The sequence below is a fragment of the Strix aluco genome, chromosome 4 (assembly GCF_031877795.1).
Source record: "Strix aluco isolate bStrAlu1 chromosome 4, bStrAlu1.hap1, whole genome shotgun sequence".
Classification (NCBI taxonomy): Eukaryota; Metazoa; Chordata; class Aves; order Strigiformes; family Strigidae; genus Strix; species Strix aluco.
In genome coordinates, this window is record NC_133934.1 from 69,961,637 (window position 1) to 69,983,427 (window position 21,791).

Below are 21,791 nucleotides of genomic sequence, written 5' to 3' on the forward strand. Positions count from 1 at the left end.
TCTGAGCTATTTAAAGGATCTACAGAGATTCCTAAAAAACCCAAATACATTATGAGGTAGGCTTAACTTATTTATATCTAAAAACATTTATATCTGAAAACCAAAAAACTTATTAACTGAAGGTTACTTTTTTGTCTAAAGGACTTCTGCATGCATAAACATTGTAAAACAAGGCCCCAGAGCCCCAATTTATAAACTGTGCCTGAATTCAGTTAATTTGTACCTTCATTTTTAATTCCCTAATTTCATACAACTACAACCACTGATCACTAACAGCAGTGCTACCCAGTGCTTCTGCTTCCTGCTCATAATAAAGCATTGTAACATTGTTAATTTTAAATATATTTAAAAGTTATCTGTCACTAATAAATACATTTACTAGTCACTGCTTTTGCTGTAAGGTTTATAATAGAAAAGATGAAGTGCCTTTTTTTTTTGTTTGGTTGGGTTTTTTTAAAATACTGTCTACAGGAAACACTGATCTTTGATCCCTGATCCCGAACCTCATGACTACCACCTAACTAATCAATCAATGAGAAAAGTAACTTCTGGAAAGTATGAGCTAATGCCTGATAAAATTAAACTAAGTATTGATTGCATTAATTTATTTATGCTGGCCTTAAATATGTTTAAGAGAAACATTTAGCTAGCTAAATTTATTGTAGCAATTAGCAGGCAGGCCTTTAATTGTGACAATACTATGTTGTACTTTGTTAAGTGTCAAAGCCGAGTTCCACAAACACTTTGTGTGCTTCTACACGTAGTATTTGTCACTTTGTCAGCAAGCAGAGTACAACTTTGTTTATTTGCTTAGATTTTGCATCACTTTCATCACTGCCCGTCTTTTGAATCACTTTGAATTACCACCTTTTTTACAGCCCAAACCAGGCCACATTCAAGTCAGTTGACTTACTTGTTATTTCTTGTACATAGTTCATTTAACTTGGATTTTTAACTTAACTTCTGTTAAATTTAAGATATCTACCTGTATCCAAAACGTTCTAGATTCAGAAACATCAGCTCTGTATTCAGGGTGTCAAATGTTAGAATTGGAAGTTGTTTCTTTTAGTTTCTTTTATTTATTTTTTTTCTATTACTTATGAAAAGAGGGCATCAAACACTTGTTGCTTTAATGCTGCTATGAACAAAGAAAGAAGAGACAGCATCTCCACACTCCTAGCCCCACTCCCCCTTTCCCATATACTGACACTTACTATCTCTGCTTCTTACCCCTTTTTAGCTCTTTGACAATACTACAGAACAGTTGTATCTAAGAAACCAGACATCCTGTTCTATGCTCAGACCTGTATTTTTTCCAACAGTAAATGAATCAGTATTTCTGGAAAACTAGAAACACCCTTGTAACAGTCGTTTCAGTCACAAGATACTTCTGTATCCAGAAACAGTTCTCAACACAAATAAGACAAAACGGATACTTGTGCTTACAAGTGTGAAACAATGTACTGACACCAAGTGAGAAGTTTTAACTGTGCTTACCACCTAGTTGCATATTCCCGCCTCACGCTAGTGTACAAATCACATGCCATAACCTGGGGAAAGAAAAAAAAAAGCCTTTCGAAACCTCCTCATACTAAAAAAATGACTAATGGTTACTCAGGTACCTGCCAGACAATCCCTGAAGAGAGATACTAAAATCTTAATGTTACATGCAGAAAGTCATGTAATGTGGCAGGTAGATAGAACCTGCTTATAGAATTAAAAAAAAAAATATATTACTTTTCATAAAAAGTAATTTATTTTTATAATTTAAAAAATATTATTTAAAAAATTCTGTATAATGGGGAGGCCTAGACTGATTATTTTTTTCTAAAGAGAAAACAGGTCACCACTTCTGTGGGAAAAAAAACCACTTTAACACCAGGCACATTTAAACAAAGTTACTCTATTAGTTAATGGTGAGACTGAAGTGACTATAAAGAATAAGGGTTGTAATCCCAAGATTAAGGTTAATGACTATTTTATTTTAAAAGGACTATTTAATTGATATTTCTTAAACACAGTTCTGCATTATTGATGATGGCAAGACATCTAAGGCCACAGTTTGCTACTGTAGTAGTAAAAAATACTGCTTTAAAACCTGGCTAGTTGTTGGGTCTGAGAAGGTAACCTTAAAGAGGAAATCATTATTTAACAGGGACATAACAGTTGTCAAAGGACATATCCTTGTTAAGCACCTTTTACCCTTTGTTATTGATGTTTAATCATCAGTCTAAAAGAAAACACAGAGTCACTGCTGGTAAAGTTTGCAGCTGACATAACTAAAGTAGTAAACAATAATGAAGATGGACAACTGATCTACAGAAGTCCTGTTTGCCCGGTAAGCTGTGCTATTTTGGGCAATGTTTATCATAACAAAACACAAGGCCAGCCATCAAAGACTCAGGACTAACACTGAGGACTTACACATGTAAATAAGGCTCACTGAAATCAGCTTCAAGCCTTGAGGGCCATACAACAGCAGAAGAGTCTTCAGGAATCAGACAGGATATTCAACTGAATAGGCTTTTCCAAAGGCGACCCCTCAATGAACGAAACTGCTGTGTGTATGAGCAAGGGACCTTAAATAACAGGGAAGTGTATTTCCACTACATCCAGTTGCAATATTTTTTGTTCTGTTGTCTAAAAGCTGCTGACAAACTGGAAAAGGATTAGTAAATAGTTCTGAGAATAACTCATGGTTTGGAAAGCTTGCTTTGAATTGAGAATATCTCTGTACACATATATGTATATTTTAAAGCCACAGAAGTCTTACTTTAATAGATAAAGGTTTAAGCTAAATGGATTGTGCTTATGATCAGATTGCTCATTTTCTAGATTGGTTAGTCAGCCAGGCTGAGCAATCATTGAGCCTGATTGCTCAGTCAGGCTACATCTGAAGCACATCACTTAGACACATCCCCCAAATACAGGTGTTTACTCCTACCAGCACATGAGAATAAGATTAAGATATATATCATCCTTCCCAAAAGTCACTGGTCAAAGCGAGACTATGAAATACTCTAATAATTTCTTAGTTGCAGAATTGGAGAACCAGGACTGCAGAATGTCCTCAAGGCCATTTGCCCCGCTTTAAACCACAACTCATTGCCCTTGTTATCAGGTTCAACATACCTCAACTCTCTGATCTGTTTATTATAGGGCTCAGACACACAACCAAGACCATCAGCTGGTAAGCTGAGCCCCAGTTGCTGTCCCTGCATCCACTTGCAGCCACAACAAGTAACAGGTGCATCCACTTTAGCTTTTTAGCTTCATCAGGATTACATTTCTTGAAGCAAGTTTCCCTATTATTCTGATTTACTATATGTTGTTTCATAGCATAGAACAGTTTTGGGTTGTACAAACTAAACTGATTTCAGATTAAATCAAAGGAACAGATCTAATACCTGCTACCTGGCAAGGAGTCTCCAGGTGACAGAATAAGATTAGAGCTAGTTTAAAGCAAAAACACTACACAAAGTACAAACTACTACAGCACAAAGGCTAGACACTCAGCATTAGTCTTCTCTGCAAAACCCCTTCTGTGCCCCACACGAGCATGAGCACAGTCACTGTGTATCCCTCAGTTTATTCATCTTTCACTGGTTAAGAAACTGACTGAAATTGCCATGTGCTGCAGGCACCCATGACTACTACTCCAGCCCCAGCAGCATCCCACAGCTACCACCAACCCACAGCAAGTTACTATCCCACACTTTCCCCACCACATACCAGTGCCTTTGGGATGTGATCTCTCACCAGCGCATCACAGCACCCAGACCCTCCCAGCCTCACAGGTCTTTATAGACCTCCCTGAAGAGCCTCTGGACAGCCCTCAGTCCCTTGTTGCAGCAGCTGCTTGTGAATAGGTGTCAGGTGAGGGGGTGAGGAGCCCTCCACCAGCCCCAGTGGTCTTTTGTCTCAGGGAGCAGCGACACTGCTGCTCATGGCGGGGTCCTGGCTCATCCGTGGCGCTCAAGTAAGATCCAGGCTAAATTCTTCATAAAGGAAGTTTCCCCTAAGATTAATATTTCTGTGGACATGGGGAATTGCTCAGCACCAGATGTTTTAAGCAGCAAGTGGCACTCCTGATAGTGGGAAGTTTTGGATGCAGGAGTAATCTGGGAACAAAAAGAAATTACGTGCTTCATGTAAATTGTCCAAGTGATCCAGCACTGTTCCTCACACCCTCTAGCAACAGCGATCTAAACATCTGAAATTAGAGAATAGTGTAACAAAAGACAGAATAACCTGAAGCCTTTATGTACAACTATTTACAAACAACACTTTAATACTGTTAAAAATTCAGAAATCTAAATCTCCTTATGGGCAAAGAATGCACAGCATTGACTAAGGTCAGTGCTGCTGCAATGCCAATACACCTTGTACACTGATTTCCTTAAAACTTTTGGAATTCAGAGTAAGTATTTACATTGCCATTTCACAGGAAATTTTGTGATTGGAAGAAAACAAAAGCATTCTAACAAGTGCATGATATATAACTGGAATAATAAAAAGGAAGAGGCCTGACTGAGGGGGAGCAGGAAAGCAATACAGGCAACACCAGGGGACAGTGGGCTAAAGCTCTTCCACATGCCCCAGGAGCAGCTGGTGTCACTAATGGTATAGGCTCATCATTGCTGTTTTATACCAGTATTGCAAATGAAAAACCAAGAAAATCTTTACAAACTTATTTTTCTATTAGTGAGATCCCATTCAAAAATTTTATGGGGAAAAACTTCTCCTTCCCAAAGAAAACTCTGGCCCAAAGTAGATAGGAGAAACAACTGAGGAAGCCTGGGCTGCACTGTAAGGCAAGAGCAATTACTAGTTTTGAAAGAATCCCTTCTGCTTTACAACCAAATATGCCTTTAGGTTCCCAAGAACTCCATAAAGGTTTCTTACTCTCCCCTGTGTGACCAAGTTGTATTTCTGCTAACAAAGGCAGCTTTTGTTTCCCAGTGGGCTCCTCAAAGGCTTTCTGCCAAAACTTCCTTTGAGAGATAATTGTCCACGAAACACATATTTTACAAGGAAGATCCTGCTCTCCACAAATCTTCTTGGGATTTTTTTTGTTGTTTTTCTTTTTTTTTCCCCCAGAAATCTGAAAAGTTTTGGTTTACATGAGTAAATTAATTTGCTCATTTTTGTGGGCTTCCAGTCAAGAGAAATAAACAAAACCAGAAACAACTACAGCTTGCCTGGCAAGGCAGTCTACATATTGCTGAGTAACCTGGTCATATCCTGAGGCTAAAATAACACAAATGATGATGGTATATTTCTATTCTAGCAGCAACCTGCTATAATTTACTATGCAACCTGCCCTTGATCATATTTTTGTCAGTGCTCTCTCCTCCCTTTTATTCCCCCAACAGAAACACCAAAAAAAAGGATAATATCGAGGCGATTTTATATAGATATTGTTCAAATTTGGTAGGCATAAGTGCCCCTGGGGGAGGCTAAGAAAAAGGCTGACATAGAGTCAGAACCATTAATATGTACAGCATCTGCAGTGTGATCCTGCAAGGGCAAAATCATGTTAAAGGTTTATGTAGATAAACCTCGAAATATAATACTGACAGGAAATTTGCTCTAATGTGCTTATGAAGTGAAATGCTACCAAAGAGTGAGGTATAGTGACTTACAGTAATTTCTTTCCTGCATGACCAGTCAAAGAAGGGGCTGAGTTTTTTTACATGAAGGTCCAAATATCTCACAATTGAGATCTTTCAACAATTCACAAGGCAGCAGAATAGACCGAGAGGCCCTTTCAAGAACTTTAAAAGGAAATTCAATGCCCTTGTCTATTTTCTTCGAATACTACCAAGGAGTCTGTTTAAAAAATTATGAAACTGGTTGAGCTATCTAGCAATTCATGTAGACCTATTAACACAGTACATTTGTACTTTTGCTTTTTGACATAAATCACTGAAGTTATGGAATGATTAACAGCTTCTCTCCTGAGACAGCTGTAATGGTAATCTATGAAGAACTGACCCCAAATTCTCAGACACTTAATAAAGAAACAGAAACAAGTTTTCTTCTCACAGTCTAGGTATCACGTTATGCTATTTCAGAGTTCACATGTTGCTATAATTGCTGTTCACATGTTTTTTGAAAAAGGGTCACTCTAAATTCTTCCTAGCATCCACATTAAATATTTACATTCAGGCCTAAGATGTCTTGTAAAATTTTAATAGCATACCCTCCTATTAAAAAAACAATAACAAAACCTCAGCCCAAATCCTAGCTCATATATGAAACAAAACATTCTAAACATTGTCTAAACTGTCATTTCTTCCCAAAGTGCCAGGATGTTTATGCTCTTGCCTAAGGGGAGATAAACAGAGCAGCATACCACTCCATATTTGTAAATGTTAACTCTGCAAGGTAGAACCTGGCTTCTGTATGCACCAGGCTTCTGTTTCTTCACTGATCAAAAAGCCATAATATGACATATGGGTGTGTGTAAACTGAAACAACAACCCTGCCACAGAAAACATGCAGTCTCAATCTTTATTCCACATATCATCTTGACTCCAAGAAACTTTTCAAAATTGTCTCCAGAAATGCATCTTAGGTACCAAGCCCAGTGGTCTAATAGTATATTTGGCATAATTCCATGAGTCTGTGGCACAGTTGCACCCTCAAATCTGGTGCATATCTGAAGTAACTTTTCTAGAGTCAGTGGAGACTGACTCTACTGCTGTGAGTGTGGTAGAACTATACTACTTCTTTAAAAACACTATGAGGATAATGTATCGACCCACCAACCGAGTATGGTATAAGGCCAAAGTACTCACACCAACAGGTAGAAAACTGAAAGCAAAGAACCCAAGGACAGCCCTTTTACGTGGATGTGTCATTCCAAAATAGACTCCTGAAAGCATCCTGGTTAATATAACATACTGTTTGCCAAATATGTACTTTAAAAATAGCAGTCAACTGTATGGCATACCTTGAGCGATGTTCAAGCTGTCTATTGTTATACAAAGACTATGATAAGTTAGAACATGCTGCCAGTGGAAAAAGAAGTGAAACAGCAAAAACTGAGCTGCATAAGATTCTTGAATGAGTACTTAATGGGGAAGGTCAAACCACAACAGGCGTGTCTTAACTTTAATAAATCAGAACACTTAGTCAGATGACTAAACATGGATTTAGGATCTCCAGTGATTCATATGTTTATAGTTTGGCAACTAAACCTACAGCTGGGCATCTAAGGAAAAGTGTCCAGTATACCAGAAGTCTGTATAGCTACAGCATGCAGATATGGACATTCTGCCCAGAAGAGCCTGAAGTTATACACTCTTCTTTAAAAATCTTGGTGTAGATTTCAGTTTTAGCAGTCTTTCATTCTGTGAGAAACTAATAATGTAAGATTTTTTGTATTTCTGCTAAACTCTGGTCAATTGATTGTTGTTCCAAACTTCTGTGTCTCCCTGTTTAAAAAGAAAATTCCAGCCTCTATGACATCTAGCTCACAAGCTCAGTAAAGCAGAAGTTTTGTATTTATTATTACTGGCCAGAACAGTATTAACCTCAGCTGGGACAAGTTATTAATTTGTGTTACTACAAATTTGTTTATGATCAATATTACTCATCCTTTTTCTTTTGTACAGACAAAAGTTGAGGACATGGTTGATGCTGTTTTCAAATGAACACTAATTGTGCAATTTGGAATTTGTTTTTGACTCGTAGGTTCGCAGCAAGAGCAAAGCAGCTAAGGCTGGACTGTGTGAGGGAGATGAGGTGGTGTCTATCAATGGCAAGCCTTGTGGAGACTTAACTTATGCTGAAGTTATCATTCTGATGGAAAGCCTGACTGACGTCCTGCAGATGCTTATCAAGAGGTACAGGAATGCTCAGAATGCTTTGGTGCAATTCTGTTCAGTGAACCACATGGAAAATGATGGGTTTGAATGCACCCATTTTGCAGACTTACACTGTGAGCTTCTGATAGTCCTCTTATTAATGTCTGGAAAATGGAGGGAAGACAGATTATTTGATCTGAAGGAATACAATTGTATACAATTTGAACAGCGCAGTTCAGGCACAGAATTAAGAGCACAGTCTCCAAATGTAATTATTTTATTTCTTATTAAGTATTCTTAATAGTTACAAGGTGTCCACCACCATATCTACATACTGCAGAGTCTTGAGTTCAATTATTCTTTCCACCCCTTTGAAGTAGTGAAGTGTTGTTATTCCCCAGAGATAGGGAAGTGAGGCTTACAAAAAGCAAAGGCTGTATAGATGAAGGAAGTGTGTTACACAGATATGCCTTGATGATGACATGGCAAATGATCTTCTTCGGTGACAAAATGTGTTAGTGTCAGGAAGGGGAGAGAGTCTGGAAATCATGAATTCTATTTCTGTAGCTGTTATCACTTCACTAGATGAGGTGGCGCAAGTCACTTATAGCTCTCTGGGTCTCAGCTTCTCCATTTATAAAATAGTGATAGTGAATTTCAGTTTTCTTTGAAAATGCTTTGAGCTTCTTAGAGAACCTTCACATAAATTTACAAGCAAGCCATCACTACTGCTCACTGCACATCAGTATATCCCAATGACTGTTCTGTCATTGTCATCAGTGTAATTTATGCAATCAGGGTAATATATGCAATCTTGAATTCAGAATCACCTAGAGTAAGCACATTCTCCCCAGACTCTGAATTCAGACAAGATAAACTCTGAATTGTCTTCAGTGTGGGTCAGAAGAGGAAGAAAATACCTGAGACTTCCATACTCCTTGTAAGGAATTATGGCTCCCACCTAAGCTACTGCAGTTCCCTGTCTGCTGTCCCACAGACAGGACCGGAAGGACAGAAGGGGTCAGGTATTTGTCACAACAGCTAACAGCAGTGTCAGTGGAAAGGCTGAAGGGACTGTAGTGCAAAAAAGGCACTTGTCTCTGGTTACCAGGGATGTCTAAACAGCATGTGAAATTCCTCTGTAGTTTCTGCAACCTGTGTAAAGAAACTTTCCTAAAGTGTCTAGTAGTTCAAAGTTACAATCTGCCTTCAAAACTCTTAAGAAGTATTTTACTTAGGACAGACATTTTGCATGGTCTATCTGTGCATGTTGTCTTGGGCTGAGTAATGGATCGATGTGATGAGACCAGGGGAACAGTGATAGCTGAGGATTACAGCTTACCTTCTCCATAGTGCATAGCTCTTATTTCTGATTCAGCAGTGTACCATTTGAATGCTCCTCATGTGATATCTGCATTCTTCTGGTTTTAATTCATAACATGACTACTGGAACTGCACTTGTAAAAATGATACTTGTGGCTGACCAGCTGTCTTCTTTGCAGACATAGAAATAGCTCCATATGCTTTAATTCCTGCCTGTTGCTGCGCTATAACTGATATTTTAGTTGGTCTGAAGGGCACAGTATGTTCTAGCTGAAAGTGGCAGCACATCTTCCATTCACTTCATTGCCCCTGTTTGAATGTATGGCAAATAGCAAGACACCTCTGAAAATCAGAACCAAAGCAGAGTGCTCAGGCCACATAATTCAGTGTTTCATGGAACGAAAATGTGTCAGAAATTTTAAGAAAATTGCAGTTGCTCAACACTCTGAAAGTGACTAAAATGTTCTAAAGGAATTCACTGTGAGAATCTTCGGGTTTCTCCTCATCAGCTCATCTCCCGCAACTCCCAGCCCCTACTGTCAGTATCTTCCAGGGTATGGGAGAATAAACTGAAACACTTCTTCTCTGCCACCACCTTTGTGGGTAGTAGCCCTCTCAGTACTACCACCAGAAGGACTTTTCAGAAAGTGCCTTAGCAACCTTTGTGAGCAATGAGAAGCATATCCTTCCTTTCCTGAGCAGCCACTTGTTAGCAGTCATCTCAAGAAAACACTGGAAATCATGAGGAAAGAATAATGCCTAATTAAAGTGGTATTCCAATGGTGATCTTTACATCCAAGCATCTTTCACTGGTAGGGAAGAATATTTCTCCTTGGGAAGCTTCTGACTGTTCCTGAACTATTTGCATGAAGGATGAGATTTTCATAGGCATTCATTGTTGGACTAATTCTGCTCTTACTAAGCTTACTGGGAGGAAAATTAGGCTTTCGAAGTAGTTTTTAAAATGCTACTTGGTCTTTGATGTCTACAAAAAGTTTTCCCAATCCCCTGTAAACCACAGTCAGTTACTGACCAGCAGTGCCCACAAAATCTTCAGTTTTACAGGATCAGAGGAAAGAGACACCCTGCAGGGCGGGCACTCTCCAGATGCCATGTGGGGGAGCATCCTACTGACCTTCCCGACAAATGCTGAACAGATGTATCTGGGAAACATCGACAGTGGGGACAGAAACAGAAAAGCTAGCCTGCCCTTTTCACATCAATGTTAGAAACTCTTGGGCTACTGCTGAGTCTAGAAAGAAAATTTCTAGGGGGAAGTAGGGAGTGTGCTCAGTGCATACCAAAATGAAATGCACCATGTAGGGAGTAAAACATGAATCTGAGACAAACCCTGCTGTGCTGACTCCATGAGTTCTGCTTCCTTCCTGGAATTACACCAGGGGTGCTCTTCCTGCAGTGAGCTGGAAAGACCTGGAACAAAAATAATAATTTGACAAAACAGAATCTTAAATGACAAAAAAGATATCAGACCCAGTGTTCTGTCTCTTGACACATGGATACACATTTATGTCTATATAGAGTAAAAGTATATCCATAAGTAGCAAGGGCCTTTTAAGGTGGAAATCTTTCCCTCTCACACATACACACAATCTCTCAGCTACCAATAAAGGCTAGCATTTAGCTGGCCCAGCCCCCAGTCTCATATCTTACAAGGAAATGTTTACAGATTTCTGTAATTTATCTGTACTTAAGAGCAGTACAATTGATCATCTAAATAGCACAATACAATGGAATCCAGCCGCACTTCCAAGGAGCTCCCTATGTTAAAATCTGTCTGACCTTTATGTAGCTCCATATGTGGTTGAATGGATGTTACACATTTTGTGCTATGTGAGGCAGACCCATACTGCTACAAACAGTATGCTGCATGGCTAGAAAAGCAAGTGATATTGAAGTTTCTTCAGTGCACTGATAGATTTATTTGTTCTGTTTCTTCTTCCAGCCTTTCTTTGTATGGGGTTCCAAAATTTCAGAATATGTGGGACTCGCTTTTGATTTCAGAAATCTCCATGATACTTGATATTAATACTTTACTGAGGGTACCTACTGCTTCCCTCATTTGAAAAAGTGCTTTGCTACTTTCTAGTAACAGAAAGCCTTAATAAAATGGTGCAGTCTCACTGTACAGAAAAGGATTCTTCTGGAATTAATAGTAGCCAGTATGGCCCAGAGTACTCAAAGAAGCATCTAGACTACACTAGGAGCCCTAACACCAGTAAAACAGCCTAACTGGGCCAGGGGAATGATTAGTTTAAAAAAGGAAGCTACACTGAGGTACCTAGTAGGCTTCAGGAAGTCAAAGTAACATTTGCCAGTTAAAAATATATATTTTTTAATAACTAGGAAATATTGTATGGGTTCACTACCTTTTTACACTGGATCACTGGAATAGGCACAGAATGTTTTAATTATTCCATGATATATAAGGATGATGATCCTCACAGGAATTCTTTGAATGTGTATTTTAAGTATTCATTCCCCTCCCTTTGATCCTCAAGTAGTACTTACCTATTCCTTAGAGAGTAAACTATCTGGGACAGGAACAATGAGCATGGTGCCTAAAACAGCCTTAAACAGTTGCAGTAGTACCCACAGAGACAAAAATTAACCACTCTTCTGGTGTCATGCAAAGTTAATTTTCTCATGCACACATGAAATATGAAGAAGTATTGTCCCAGAAGTCTCAGCAGCATTTGTCTGGAAACACTATAAAAGAAATGTGTCTGTGAAAGCAAACTAATGTTAAGAGTGATACAATTCAACATTGCAGAAGGATGGGAGTAGGATCATAGTTCTACTGTAGTAGCATAATTTCCCTTTTACTGAACTATTAAGTTGAAGAATTTTGAAGGCTACAAAGATGCATCAATTTAAGACCTCTACATTCCGGGAAAATTCTTCTACTTAAATGAACCTGCTGGCAGGTACCACAATTAATATAGGGGGAAAAGTACTATACAGAAATTGCTTTTGTAACTTTACTTACAATTGCTGTGTTTACAGCAGCTTAATTTCTTGAATTACTCATTTATGTATGTGCAGATCCTCCAATGGAATAAATGAAACTTTGAGTGCTGAAAGAGAAAATGGAAAGCATGATACCATAAAAAATGAGGACTATAAGGAGAGCACTACACTGCAAATTAACACAGCGAAAGAGATACCCCATGGAGATTTATGCATCACAGAGATATACAGTGAGACTCACCAGGGAGCAGGAGAAAGCAACATACACTTTTCTGAAATGAAACAAGAGATCACACAAAGCCACAGGATTACTCCTAAAGTGATAGGCACCTCCAAAGTGCTCATGACAGATGAGGCTGCTTTCAGAGGGAAGACAGAAGAAAGAAGGCCAGGTACTATGGTTGAGCTGCAGCTGTCCCTCTCAAATGAGGCGCACAAGGGCACCAGTGCTCCTGCTGTGACTCTCTTAGGGGCAGAAAAATGCACCCCTTCAGGAAGAGGACCCAGTGTACAAGACGGGACTAGCCCTGTAATTGCAATTCCCCTGGGCGTGAAAGAGGGCAACATCCAGTGGTCAAGCAAAGTAGTCCAGTTTTCTAGTGGCAAAGAGGTCAAGAGGATCCAAGGTGCAGCTCCATCTCTCCCCAGAGTGGAGGTGATCCTAGACTGTTCAGACAGGGAGAAGGAAGCACCCAGGTCTCTAGCCGAAAGGGGGTGTGTTGATTCTCAAGTGGAAGGAGGGCAGTCAGAAGCACCTCCTTCTCTCCTCTCCTTTGCAACCGTATCAGAAGGCACAGAGCAGGGAGAAGACGACCAGCACTTGGAAAGGGATCACAGACCTCTCAAGCACAGGGCAAGGCACGCAAGTAAGTATGTCCCATCTAATCATTTGCACTGCCTGAGGGTATATTTTGTAACTTTAAACATGATTTCAGAATTTAGTCTGCATTAGAAAAAAAATGTTTCGTTTTTTTCTGCAGTTTTCTAACTTTCCCTCTCTCTGTTTCTTTTAAATGATGTTTCTGTTCTTGTTTTATATATTTTTTTTGGGTAATACAATGCCCCTGGTGATGAGCCAAGTGTATACCCATGCCTTAACTGTGCTGAATAACTTTGCTTGGTAGACTTCCACTTTGAAATTAACTCATTACTTTGTCCAACTAAAAATACTTACATCTCCAAAAAGGGCTGAATTCCACTGGTCTTCTAATGTATATTCAGAGGTAATCTGTAAAATATTAACAAAAAAAGCAAGTTGCTTGCACATGACTGTGAATCCTGTGGATTTCTCCTTTTATAGCAAAAAGTTTGTGTTATTTGCATCATCTAAAATCAAAGCCATGCCACTGCTCTTAAAAGTTAATAAAAAAGGCTAGTAGAGAAGCTTGATGTTGCCTGCAGAAGAGATTTTGACAGACACTAGCATGTGTATAACTGTTACATGATCCCTCCAGTTTTGCCAGTCCTCTCTAGACTGTAAAGTGAACATGCTATTTCTTCTGACTCCCATACCCAGAGGTCAGCTTCAAAATGTGTCCAAGAAGTTTACATGAAAGTAAACTTGAAACTGGATCCAATATTAATGAACTGAGTGTAAATACAGATTATTTATTTATTTATCTATCTATTTATGTATTTATTTATTTATTATTTTATTCATTTGGTACCTTTCTATTGGTTGCTTGCTCTTTCCCAACAATGTTAAGAATCCTGTCTGGGGATTTAGTAGCAGTATGTCAAAAGTGCTTGAATGTGTGCAGTGATATACTGTAGCAACAAGCCATTTCATATGCAGTGTTGGAATTAGTCTACTAACCCACTGCTAATTCCTCTGTAAGCATATTTTTAGCATGATAACCATTTGTATCTTACTGGTGAGTGGATTAAGCAGTTACTTATGCCTAAGTGTCTGTATGCAATCCACATATTTTTGGCATATTAAATGAAGCATAAAAGAAAAGTGCACATGCTTTACATTTTGCCTGCGAAGTTAGAACCAACTGTGGGACTGTGCCTGTCTTAGAGAATTACTTGCAATGCCTGGCTAATAAGGCAAAAGTACAAAGAATGAGCTACATATTACATGATAAACTCTTCTTTCAAGCAGGAATTGATCTATGACAATCTCAGTTTTTGCTTTCCACAGAACTGTATGGGTACCTGGTGAATCCCTTTCCCAGCAAAAAACACTCAATGCTGGTGCATGTAGCTTATTTCAAAGTGTAGAATTTACATGCTTTCTGTTTGCAGAGGCACTCTAACACTAAAGCACATACTTTTGGAAAATGTCTTCAGTGACTATTGTAAGCATTTGAACCGTCAGAGGACTGAGCCAAGGATTTTGTGATTTGGCCCTCTCACCATAAATTGCTGGTTCAGGTGCCATGTTCTTTTCTCTTTTATAGGTTCTTGTGAGAACCATTGGTCCAGTCATGCTGTCATCTGGCATAATGGCAAAATTCCAATTGTCTTTAATAGGAGAAGTATCAGACTACATTTACTGACATGGCTAAAAGAATCTTTACTAGAAAATACATCACATGGCTTTCTTTAATGAGTTTGCTTTGTTTATCCTAGCAAAAGACACTAAATTTACTGTTCTGTTTTTATACATCAGAGGCATGCTTTTTCCTTTTGAAATTAAGTGGAAGGGGACCATTGATTTAGGCAGGAAGAGCTTTAATTCTAGCTTTTTTAAAGGGAGAAGGTATTGAGGCTGTCATTCATGAGATGCAGCAGTAGAATATAAGGAAGGGAAAGAAACAGGGACACCACCTGACTAGCGTTGCCCCATAAGGCACATGCTTCGTGTCAAATAACAAGGAAGCAGTCATGCTGACGTACAGTGTATCTATCAGCTTTACAGCTGCATCTATTCCTGTTCCACATGACTTGATGAAAACCAATGATTTATGCTTTAACAAATATGTATTATCGACTTATGCTAGTGAATACTCCTGAGAAGTTAGTTGAGCCTCCTTGATTCAGTTTTTAAATATGCATTCATTCTTGCCACATTTTCAAAATAAATAGTCTGGAGCTGTTATATCCTATACAATTTTGGATTATGTTTCAGGCAAGTAATGCTTCTTAAAAGACTGAAACCTGCTTCCATTGAGTACCATGGCCAAACTCCCATGTCTTCCAAGGGGCTGAAAGTTAATGCTAATAGTTTCTGTGTATGCCTTTGTGAATGTATATTTGTTTTTAAATAGTTAATATATAGAAGCATACCTACTTTTAGCAACTCTACACATTTTGTAATTCATATGATTAAAATAAACACATAAATGGCAGAAGCTGCTACCACAGAATACACTCAGTTTCATTTGGTCTCAGATGTTAAGCAGTATGGGCATAGCTGGCTGGAAATGTCTGCTGTAAGTCTAGGAACTGTAGTCAAACAATTGGTAAACACCAGACCATAGAAATGGAATAAATGAGAAAATATTGTCTGCCTGTTGCTGCTGAGATTACTTATGGGAATAAAAATCAAGAACACTAGAAATAACAACACATGTAACAATCCTGTTGAACTAAGAAAGTGATGTGGCCTTTGAACTTGCATGGGTGTGACTAAGGAATGCTGGGTATGGAATTTACAACACAGTCGATACTGTGGGAAAAGCTTAAGTATAATGACCCCTCCACACAAAAGAAAAGAAAAGTTTTAATATGGGGGAAGGGGACAGTGGGTAAATTTCAGTATAGATAAATGCAGAACTATTTGTTGTTAGTCTCCTTGTACTTTTGTGGGCTGTGTGTTAGTAAATGTGCACTTCAATTCTTTCCATAGGGCTCCGGCGAAGTGAGAGTCTGTCAGAGAAGCAGGTCAAAGAAGCCAAATCTAAATGTAAAAGTATTGCATTGCTGCTGACAGCAGCTCCCAATCCCAATTCCAAGGGGGTGTTGATGTTCAAGAAGCGTCGTCAAAGGGCAAGAAAATATACTTTAGTCAGCTACGGTACTGGGGAGTTAGAACGTGACGAAGACGAAGGTGAAGAAGGTGAAGGTGAAGAGGGGGACAAAGAAAACACTTTTGAAGTGAGTTTGCTTGCAACAAGTGAGTCAGAAATAGATGAAGATTTCTTCTCAGACATTGATAACGACAGTAAGATTGTGACGTTTGACTGGGACAGTGGTCTACTTGACGTTGAAAAGAAGACAAAAAGTGGAGACGAGATGCAGACGCTTCCAGAGAGCACAGGTAAAGGGGCCCTCATGTTTGCCAAGAGGCGGCAGAGGATGGATCAGATTACAGCTGAGCAAGAGGAGGTGAAGACACGCACAGTGCATACAGAGGAACAAAGGGAAGCCACCATGTCAGAGAACTTCCAGAAAGTAAGCTCTTCAGTCTATCAAACAAAAGAGGAAGAAATGTCAAGACAGCAGACCTCTGTGAGCAAAAGCTACACAGACATGAGCCAGAATCATAGCAAAATGGTACAACAAAATGGTTTTGGTTTAGCACCAGACACAAACCTGTCTTTTCAGTTCTCTGAAGCTCAAAAAGCAGCATCTTTGAATAAAACAGCTAAACCCTTCTCTTCTGGGGTTCAAAACCGAGCAGCTGCACCATTTTCCCCCATAAGAACTGTCACTAGTCCTCTTTCAGATATACCAGCACCACCACCTTACTGCTCTATTAGCCCACCACCTGAGGCTTTATACAGACCTGTTTCAGCTCCTGTAGCCAGCAGAGCTGCCCCAACTGTGTGGTCCTCCACCGAGCCAACAGAATACATAGCATCCAGAGATGAAAGGATTGCGGTGCCAGCCAAAAGAACTGGGATACTGCAAGAGGCAAAGAGAAGAAGCACTTCAAAACCTATGTTCACTTTCAAAGAAACACCCAAAGTAAGTCCTAATCCTGCCCTGTTGTCCCTTGTACATAATGCAGAAAGCAAAAAAGGTACTGGAGCTGGTTTTGAGTCAGGACCTGAAGAAGACTACCTCAGTTTGGGAGCTGAAGCTTGCAATTTCATGCAGACTCAAGCATCTAAACAAAAGGCCCCTCCTCCTGTTGCTCCAAAGCCTTCACTCAAGGTCTCTCCTACTGCTGGTACTCCGGTTTCACCAGTTTGGTCACCTCCAGCTGTGGCTTCTAACAAGGCTCCTTCCTTCCCAGCACCAGCCTCACCTCAGGCAGCACATCCTGCACCACTCAAATCTCCACAGCATCCTCATTCTCCTGTCCATCCCCCAAGTACTCTCAACCTAGCTGGTCCTTTCAAAGGGCCTCAGGCAACCCTAGCAAGTCCCACCCATACACCCAAGACAACACCAGTCACACCAAGTGCTGGAGGAACAAAGCCACCCTTTGAGATGCCACCAGCTATGAGTGGAAAAGGAGCGCAGTTATTTGCCAGACGGCACTCTCGAATGGAGAAGTATGTGGTAGATTCAGAGACTGTGCAGGCAAACATGGCACGAGCCTCATCTCCAACTCCATCTTTACCAGCTTCTTGGAAATATTCATCTAATGTCCGAGCACCTCCACCTGTTGCTTATAATCCCATCCACAGCCCATCTTATCCTCCTGCTGCTACCAAGTCTTCCTCTAAGTCCACTGCTGCTACCAAAAATACAAAAAGAAAACCTAAGAAAGGTCTCAATGCTTTGGATATTATGAAACATCAACCTTATCAACTTGATGCATCTTTATTTACTTTTCAACCTCCTAGTTCTAAGGAAAGCCTTGCTATTAAGCAGACGTCGAAGTTGTCCACTTCAAAGCAAGCTCTACCTTTAAGACCACCTAGTGCTGGCTCTCCTACTAATGTTCGGGCATCTTCAGTGTATTCTGTGCCGGCCTACAGTTCACAACCTTCGTTCCAGTCAAATGCCTCTATCCCAGTAAATGAATCATATTCACCTACAAGCTACTCTGCATTTTCTAAGCCAGAAACCACCACATCCTCTTTGTTTACTGCTCCGAGGCCAAAATTTTCAGCAAAGAAAGCTGGCGTCACTGCACAGGTGTGGAAGCCATCAATTATTGAAGAGTAAACCTTATAGCTGAAACTTAGTGTCCATTTTGCTTGCAATCAATTGTTTGCAGTGGTAACCTGGCATACAAACAGTGCCAGTAGTATTCCTTAGCTTACTTAATAACATCAGATATATCACCTCAAATCTGGGTCCAAAATATTTGAACTTTTTTAAGGAATCAAAATAGATAAAAATGTTAGCACATTTATGCATATTATCAGATGCTTTATAACCTAACATCTTGAAATGAATAGATATCATTGTATTAAGTAAGCAGGACACTAAGTTTTTGCTTTAGGACTACTACAACAGAAAAAACAGTAAGCAATATTCCTGGTATGTCAAATTAATAGAAAAAAGCTTTCTTTATAGCCCCCTCTCCACTATGTTCTAATGACCTAGGGATTTGAGGGCTTTTTTTTTTTTTAAAAAAAAAAGAAGTGCCTTATTAAATGATATTAATAGTAATATGTATTACTAACATAGCATAAAATAGATGGAGTATTAGACTCTGACTGATCACTAGCAGAATACAACTGGCTAGACCTTTGGCCTGCACAGAGCCCCACTGAATTCAGTCAGAATCTGTCCTGGCTCAAAGGCCCTTCCACAGGAATCTGATTGATCAGCCAGGGGCTTAGTTTGTAAGCTATGTGGATCAGCTGTGATCCAAAATCATTAATTGCCTCTGTGATTTCACAGAGAATTGCTATAAGAGATGCTGGAGTGTTCTGAAGACTAAAAGAGGTGGAAAGACAGCTGGAAAATTTATTAATGATTTCCCATTTTGGGGAAATTTGACATCCCAAGTGCAGACATATTTTTAGCCAAAGTTTGCCTTGAATCCAGCAAGTAAGATAGAAGCCAGTAAATCAAAATTACTGAAGAGAGAGATGAGCTGGGTTTTGCAGCCGCAATGTAATGCCATAGTTTCATGTGAAAGCACAGTGACTGAGAACTGAAGGGATACATATATTCAAGAGTACTGATTCTTGCAACCAGAGTAGTATATGCCACAGAAATTAGCACTTAACAGTAAATCATAAATATGACCATGTCTTCCTATTGGTCTCTCATACACATTTTACTATTTTCACTTGGGGGTTTACAGTGCTTCTTCCCACTTTAAATCTTTTTACTCTGGTCTTATACTTTCACCTTTTACTTGACATATTGGGGACTAAGGATTTAAATAGTGCTACTGTGGAAAATTCTCAAGAGTCTGTGGCCTTGAAACCAACCGTGTAATACTGCAGTGAATACACAGTCTTACTGAAATTAACGAGCTATATTTGAATAGTTTAGCATATTTTTCAGTAAGCAGTCCTGTAACATCAGTGGTGCTAGGTCTGAAACAAGGTGTTGTTTCACACAACTACGGGTATCAAAATCCATCCCAAGTGTTAAGCTAAAGATTAAAGCATCAGTCTGTGACTAAAGGTGGCAGAATCTGTTGATATGTTTGTTTAAACTACCATTCAGCTAGCTGCAAACCAGACTATGGATCTTTTATATCATAGGGATTTTAGTAGAACTATCTATCTTGATGAGGAAAACATTCCCCAGTATGAACAAAATCTCCTTAGTTTGGTCCCCTGATGGTAACTCAAACTCCAATCAAAGTTGAGAAGAATGCATTTAGTTGTATATGCAGAAAGCAGACTGGAATTGAAGTCTAATCAAGACAATAAAAATCACTCCTTTGAATTTTGGGCCTCCAAAATCCTACTCTCACCTTTAACTTTTGGATTGGGATACTGACTGCATTAGAAGAAAATGACGAAGTGATCCAACTCCCTCTTAAAATTCAGGAGAATGATGGGAAATTTTGAAAAAAAAAAAAAATAGTTTGGAAAACTCAAGAAATAATTACACTTCATATAGCTGGAAATAGAAAGTAGCAATATTTTAATCCTTTAGAGATCTCCCTTCTATCTGTTTTCCACTGTCAATATCTGTATTTTTCTTCTGTCATTAAACTTGTCCCTGTCCCCTCTGCCTGTTTGTTTTTTTTTTCTTGGGCTTGGTTGCTATTTTTTTGTTTCACTTACATGTACAGACTGACAGCGTAGTTTATGGGAAATATATTTTCTATGCTATCCTGTTAATATGAATTCTCCTTCCTCTTTCCTTCCCCTTCTTCTTCCCTTCCCTTTCCCTTCCCTTCCCTTTCCCCCCTTCTTTCTTCCCCTCTAGTAAAAGTTTTATCTGAAGTTACATACACTATTTTAGGTAGAAGTTTAAGATACTGGTATCTACTTGGAATAAAGATATCCTACCAAAGATAAGTAGTGCTGCTAAAGAGATATGTAGAAATCCAATCAGCCTTATATTGTCTTACATATTTTTACTTACAGTCTCCTCCTGTAAAATACATCTGTAAATTATAATCACACTTCTGTACTTGTTCACCCTACCACCCCAAGAATATTTCCTTAATAAGGAGATTTTTAGCAGTTTTGTACTTCCACCACAAGTGATGATGTTGATGCATGTGGCTACTAACAAGATACAGCAGCTTACATAGCATGGCCATTAGTTCATATGAGGCTCAGGTCAGTAACTTTTGGAATTCATCACCACCTACTGAGTATCCTGTGCAAAATATGGCAATTATTGAAATCTAACTTCTAGCATATATATGCCTATATGGCATATCAGTTTCCAAATATGAAATAATAAGCATTATTATTATTCTAATTATCAGCAGAAGAAACAAGAGGTAAAGCTGGGATATATTCTCATGCAAAGGAAATCAGCTCTCCAGAAAGACACAAGTCGAGTTAATAGGAGCTAGAAGAGAGCTGTGGACTGAAACAGAACATTTCAGTTTCCTGAGTCATCTGTCTAGAACTAAATTCACCTGAAACGCACAATTGTCATCTTTAAAATAATTTTGCTATTACTTTCATTTTCAGCATAACCCAAAAGTTCACTTAGGAAGCCAACTAAATCATACGCATTTTTACAGCAATAAGCAAAAAGTCAGCTTCTGTGATAGCAATATAAAATACAGCCATTAGCCTATCTCCTCTTTACTTTGTCCAAAAGAAAAGGAAGTACATCTATACTGAAAATTTGTGTTTTGATCACATTTGGATTTTTCGCTGCTGTTCAAATACAAGTATTTCATACGGCCTATAGAAACGACAGATGGATTTTTTAAAGCACCCATAAGAGTTAAAAGCAACACTAGGCCTCTTAATTCAGCTAAGATCTTTTGAAAATCCCATGCAAAGTCCAGCTCTGAATTCAATTTCATATATATACATCATTCTACATGCATAGTGCTTGGACCCAACTTGGCTTCAAGACTCTTTTTACTAATCAGGTAAGTCTGTAATTCTTATTAATATTTCAGAAGACTATCCTACTTAAAGTAACAGTTTTATCCAAAATGTAATCTCTTGTGAAGCAGATATTTAGAGGAAAGTTGAGCTGTTCATTGTTATGGGTCCAAATTAAAAGCTAATGATGATGTCAAACATACCTGAAATGTCAAGAAAACAAATGCTTTGTGTAGAGAGGAGCCACACAAAATTTCACTTTGAAAGGGCAGCGAGCTTTTGTAAGTGGTTTTCTGAAAAAGCTATTAGAATTATTTTAATATGACAAGGCTACCAAGATGCAACTGTTTTGTTTACTATGTAAGGATATTTAACAATGAATTTTAGG

General features: G+C 38.9%; 1 protein-coding gene and 1 long non-coding RNA gene across 3 annotated transcripts in view; one reads left to right on the top strand and one right to left on the bottom strand.

Moving 5' to 3' along the window:
* The window catches only part of SYNPO2 (synaptopodin 2), a 95,656-nt gene that overhangs the window by 55,833 nt on the left and 18,032 nt on the right, over window positions 1-21,791 (top strand). For both annotated transcript variants that reach the window (XM_074823565.1, XM_074823566.1), the window contains exons 2-4: window positions 7,702-7,853; window positions 12,201-12,991; window positions 15,922-18,104. In XM_074823565.1, the coding sequence (XP_074679666.1) occupies window positions 7,702-7,853; window positions 12,201-12,991; window positions 15,922-18,104 (3,126 nt within the window). The remainder of the gene's footprint in view (window positions 1-7,701; window positions 7,854-12,200; window positions 12,992-15,921; window positions 18,105-21,791) is intronic.
* LOC141923099 (uncharacterized) overlaps window positions 1-21,791 on the bottom strand; it is a 79,844-nt gene that overhangs the window by 12,203 nt on the left and 45,850 nt on the right. Inside the window, exons 2-5 of the long non-coding RNA XR_012623189.1 lie at window positions 16,801-16,919; window positions 13,300-13,353; window positions 12,145-12,232; window positions 10,488-10,568 (exon numbers count right to left, since the gene is read on the bottom strand). This is a non-coding gene — a long non-coding RNA (uncharacterized LOC141923099). The remainder of the gene's footprint in view (window positions 1-10,487; window positions 10,569-12,144; window positions 12,233-13,299; window positions 13,354-16,800; window positions 16,920-21,791) is intronic.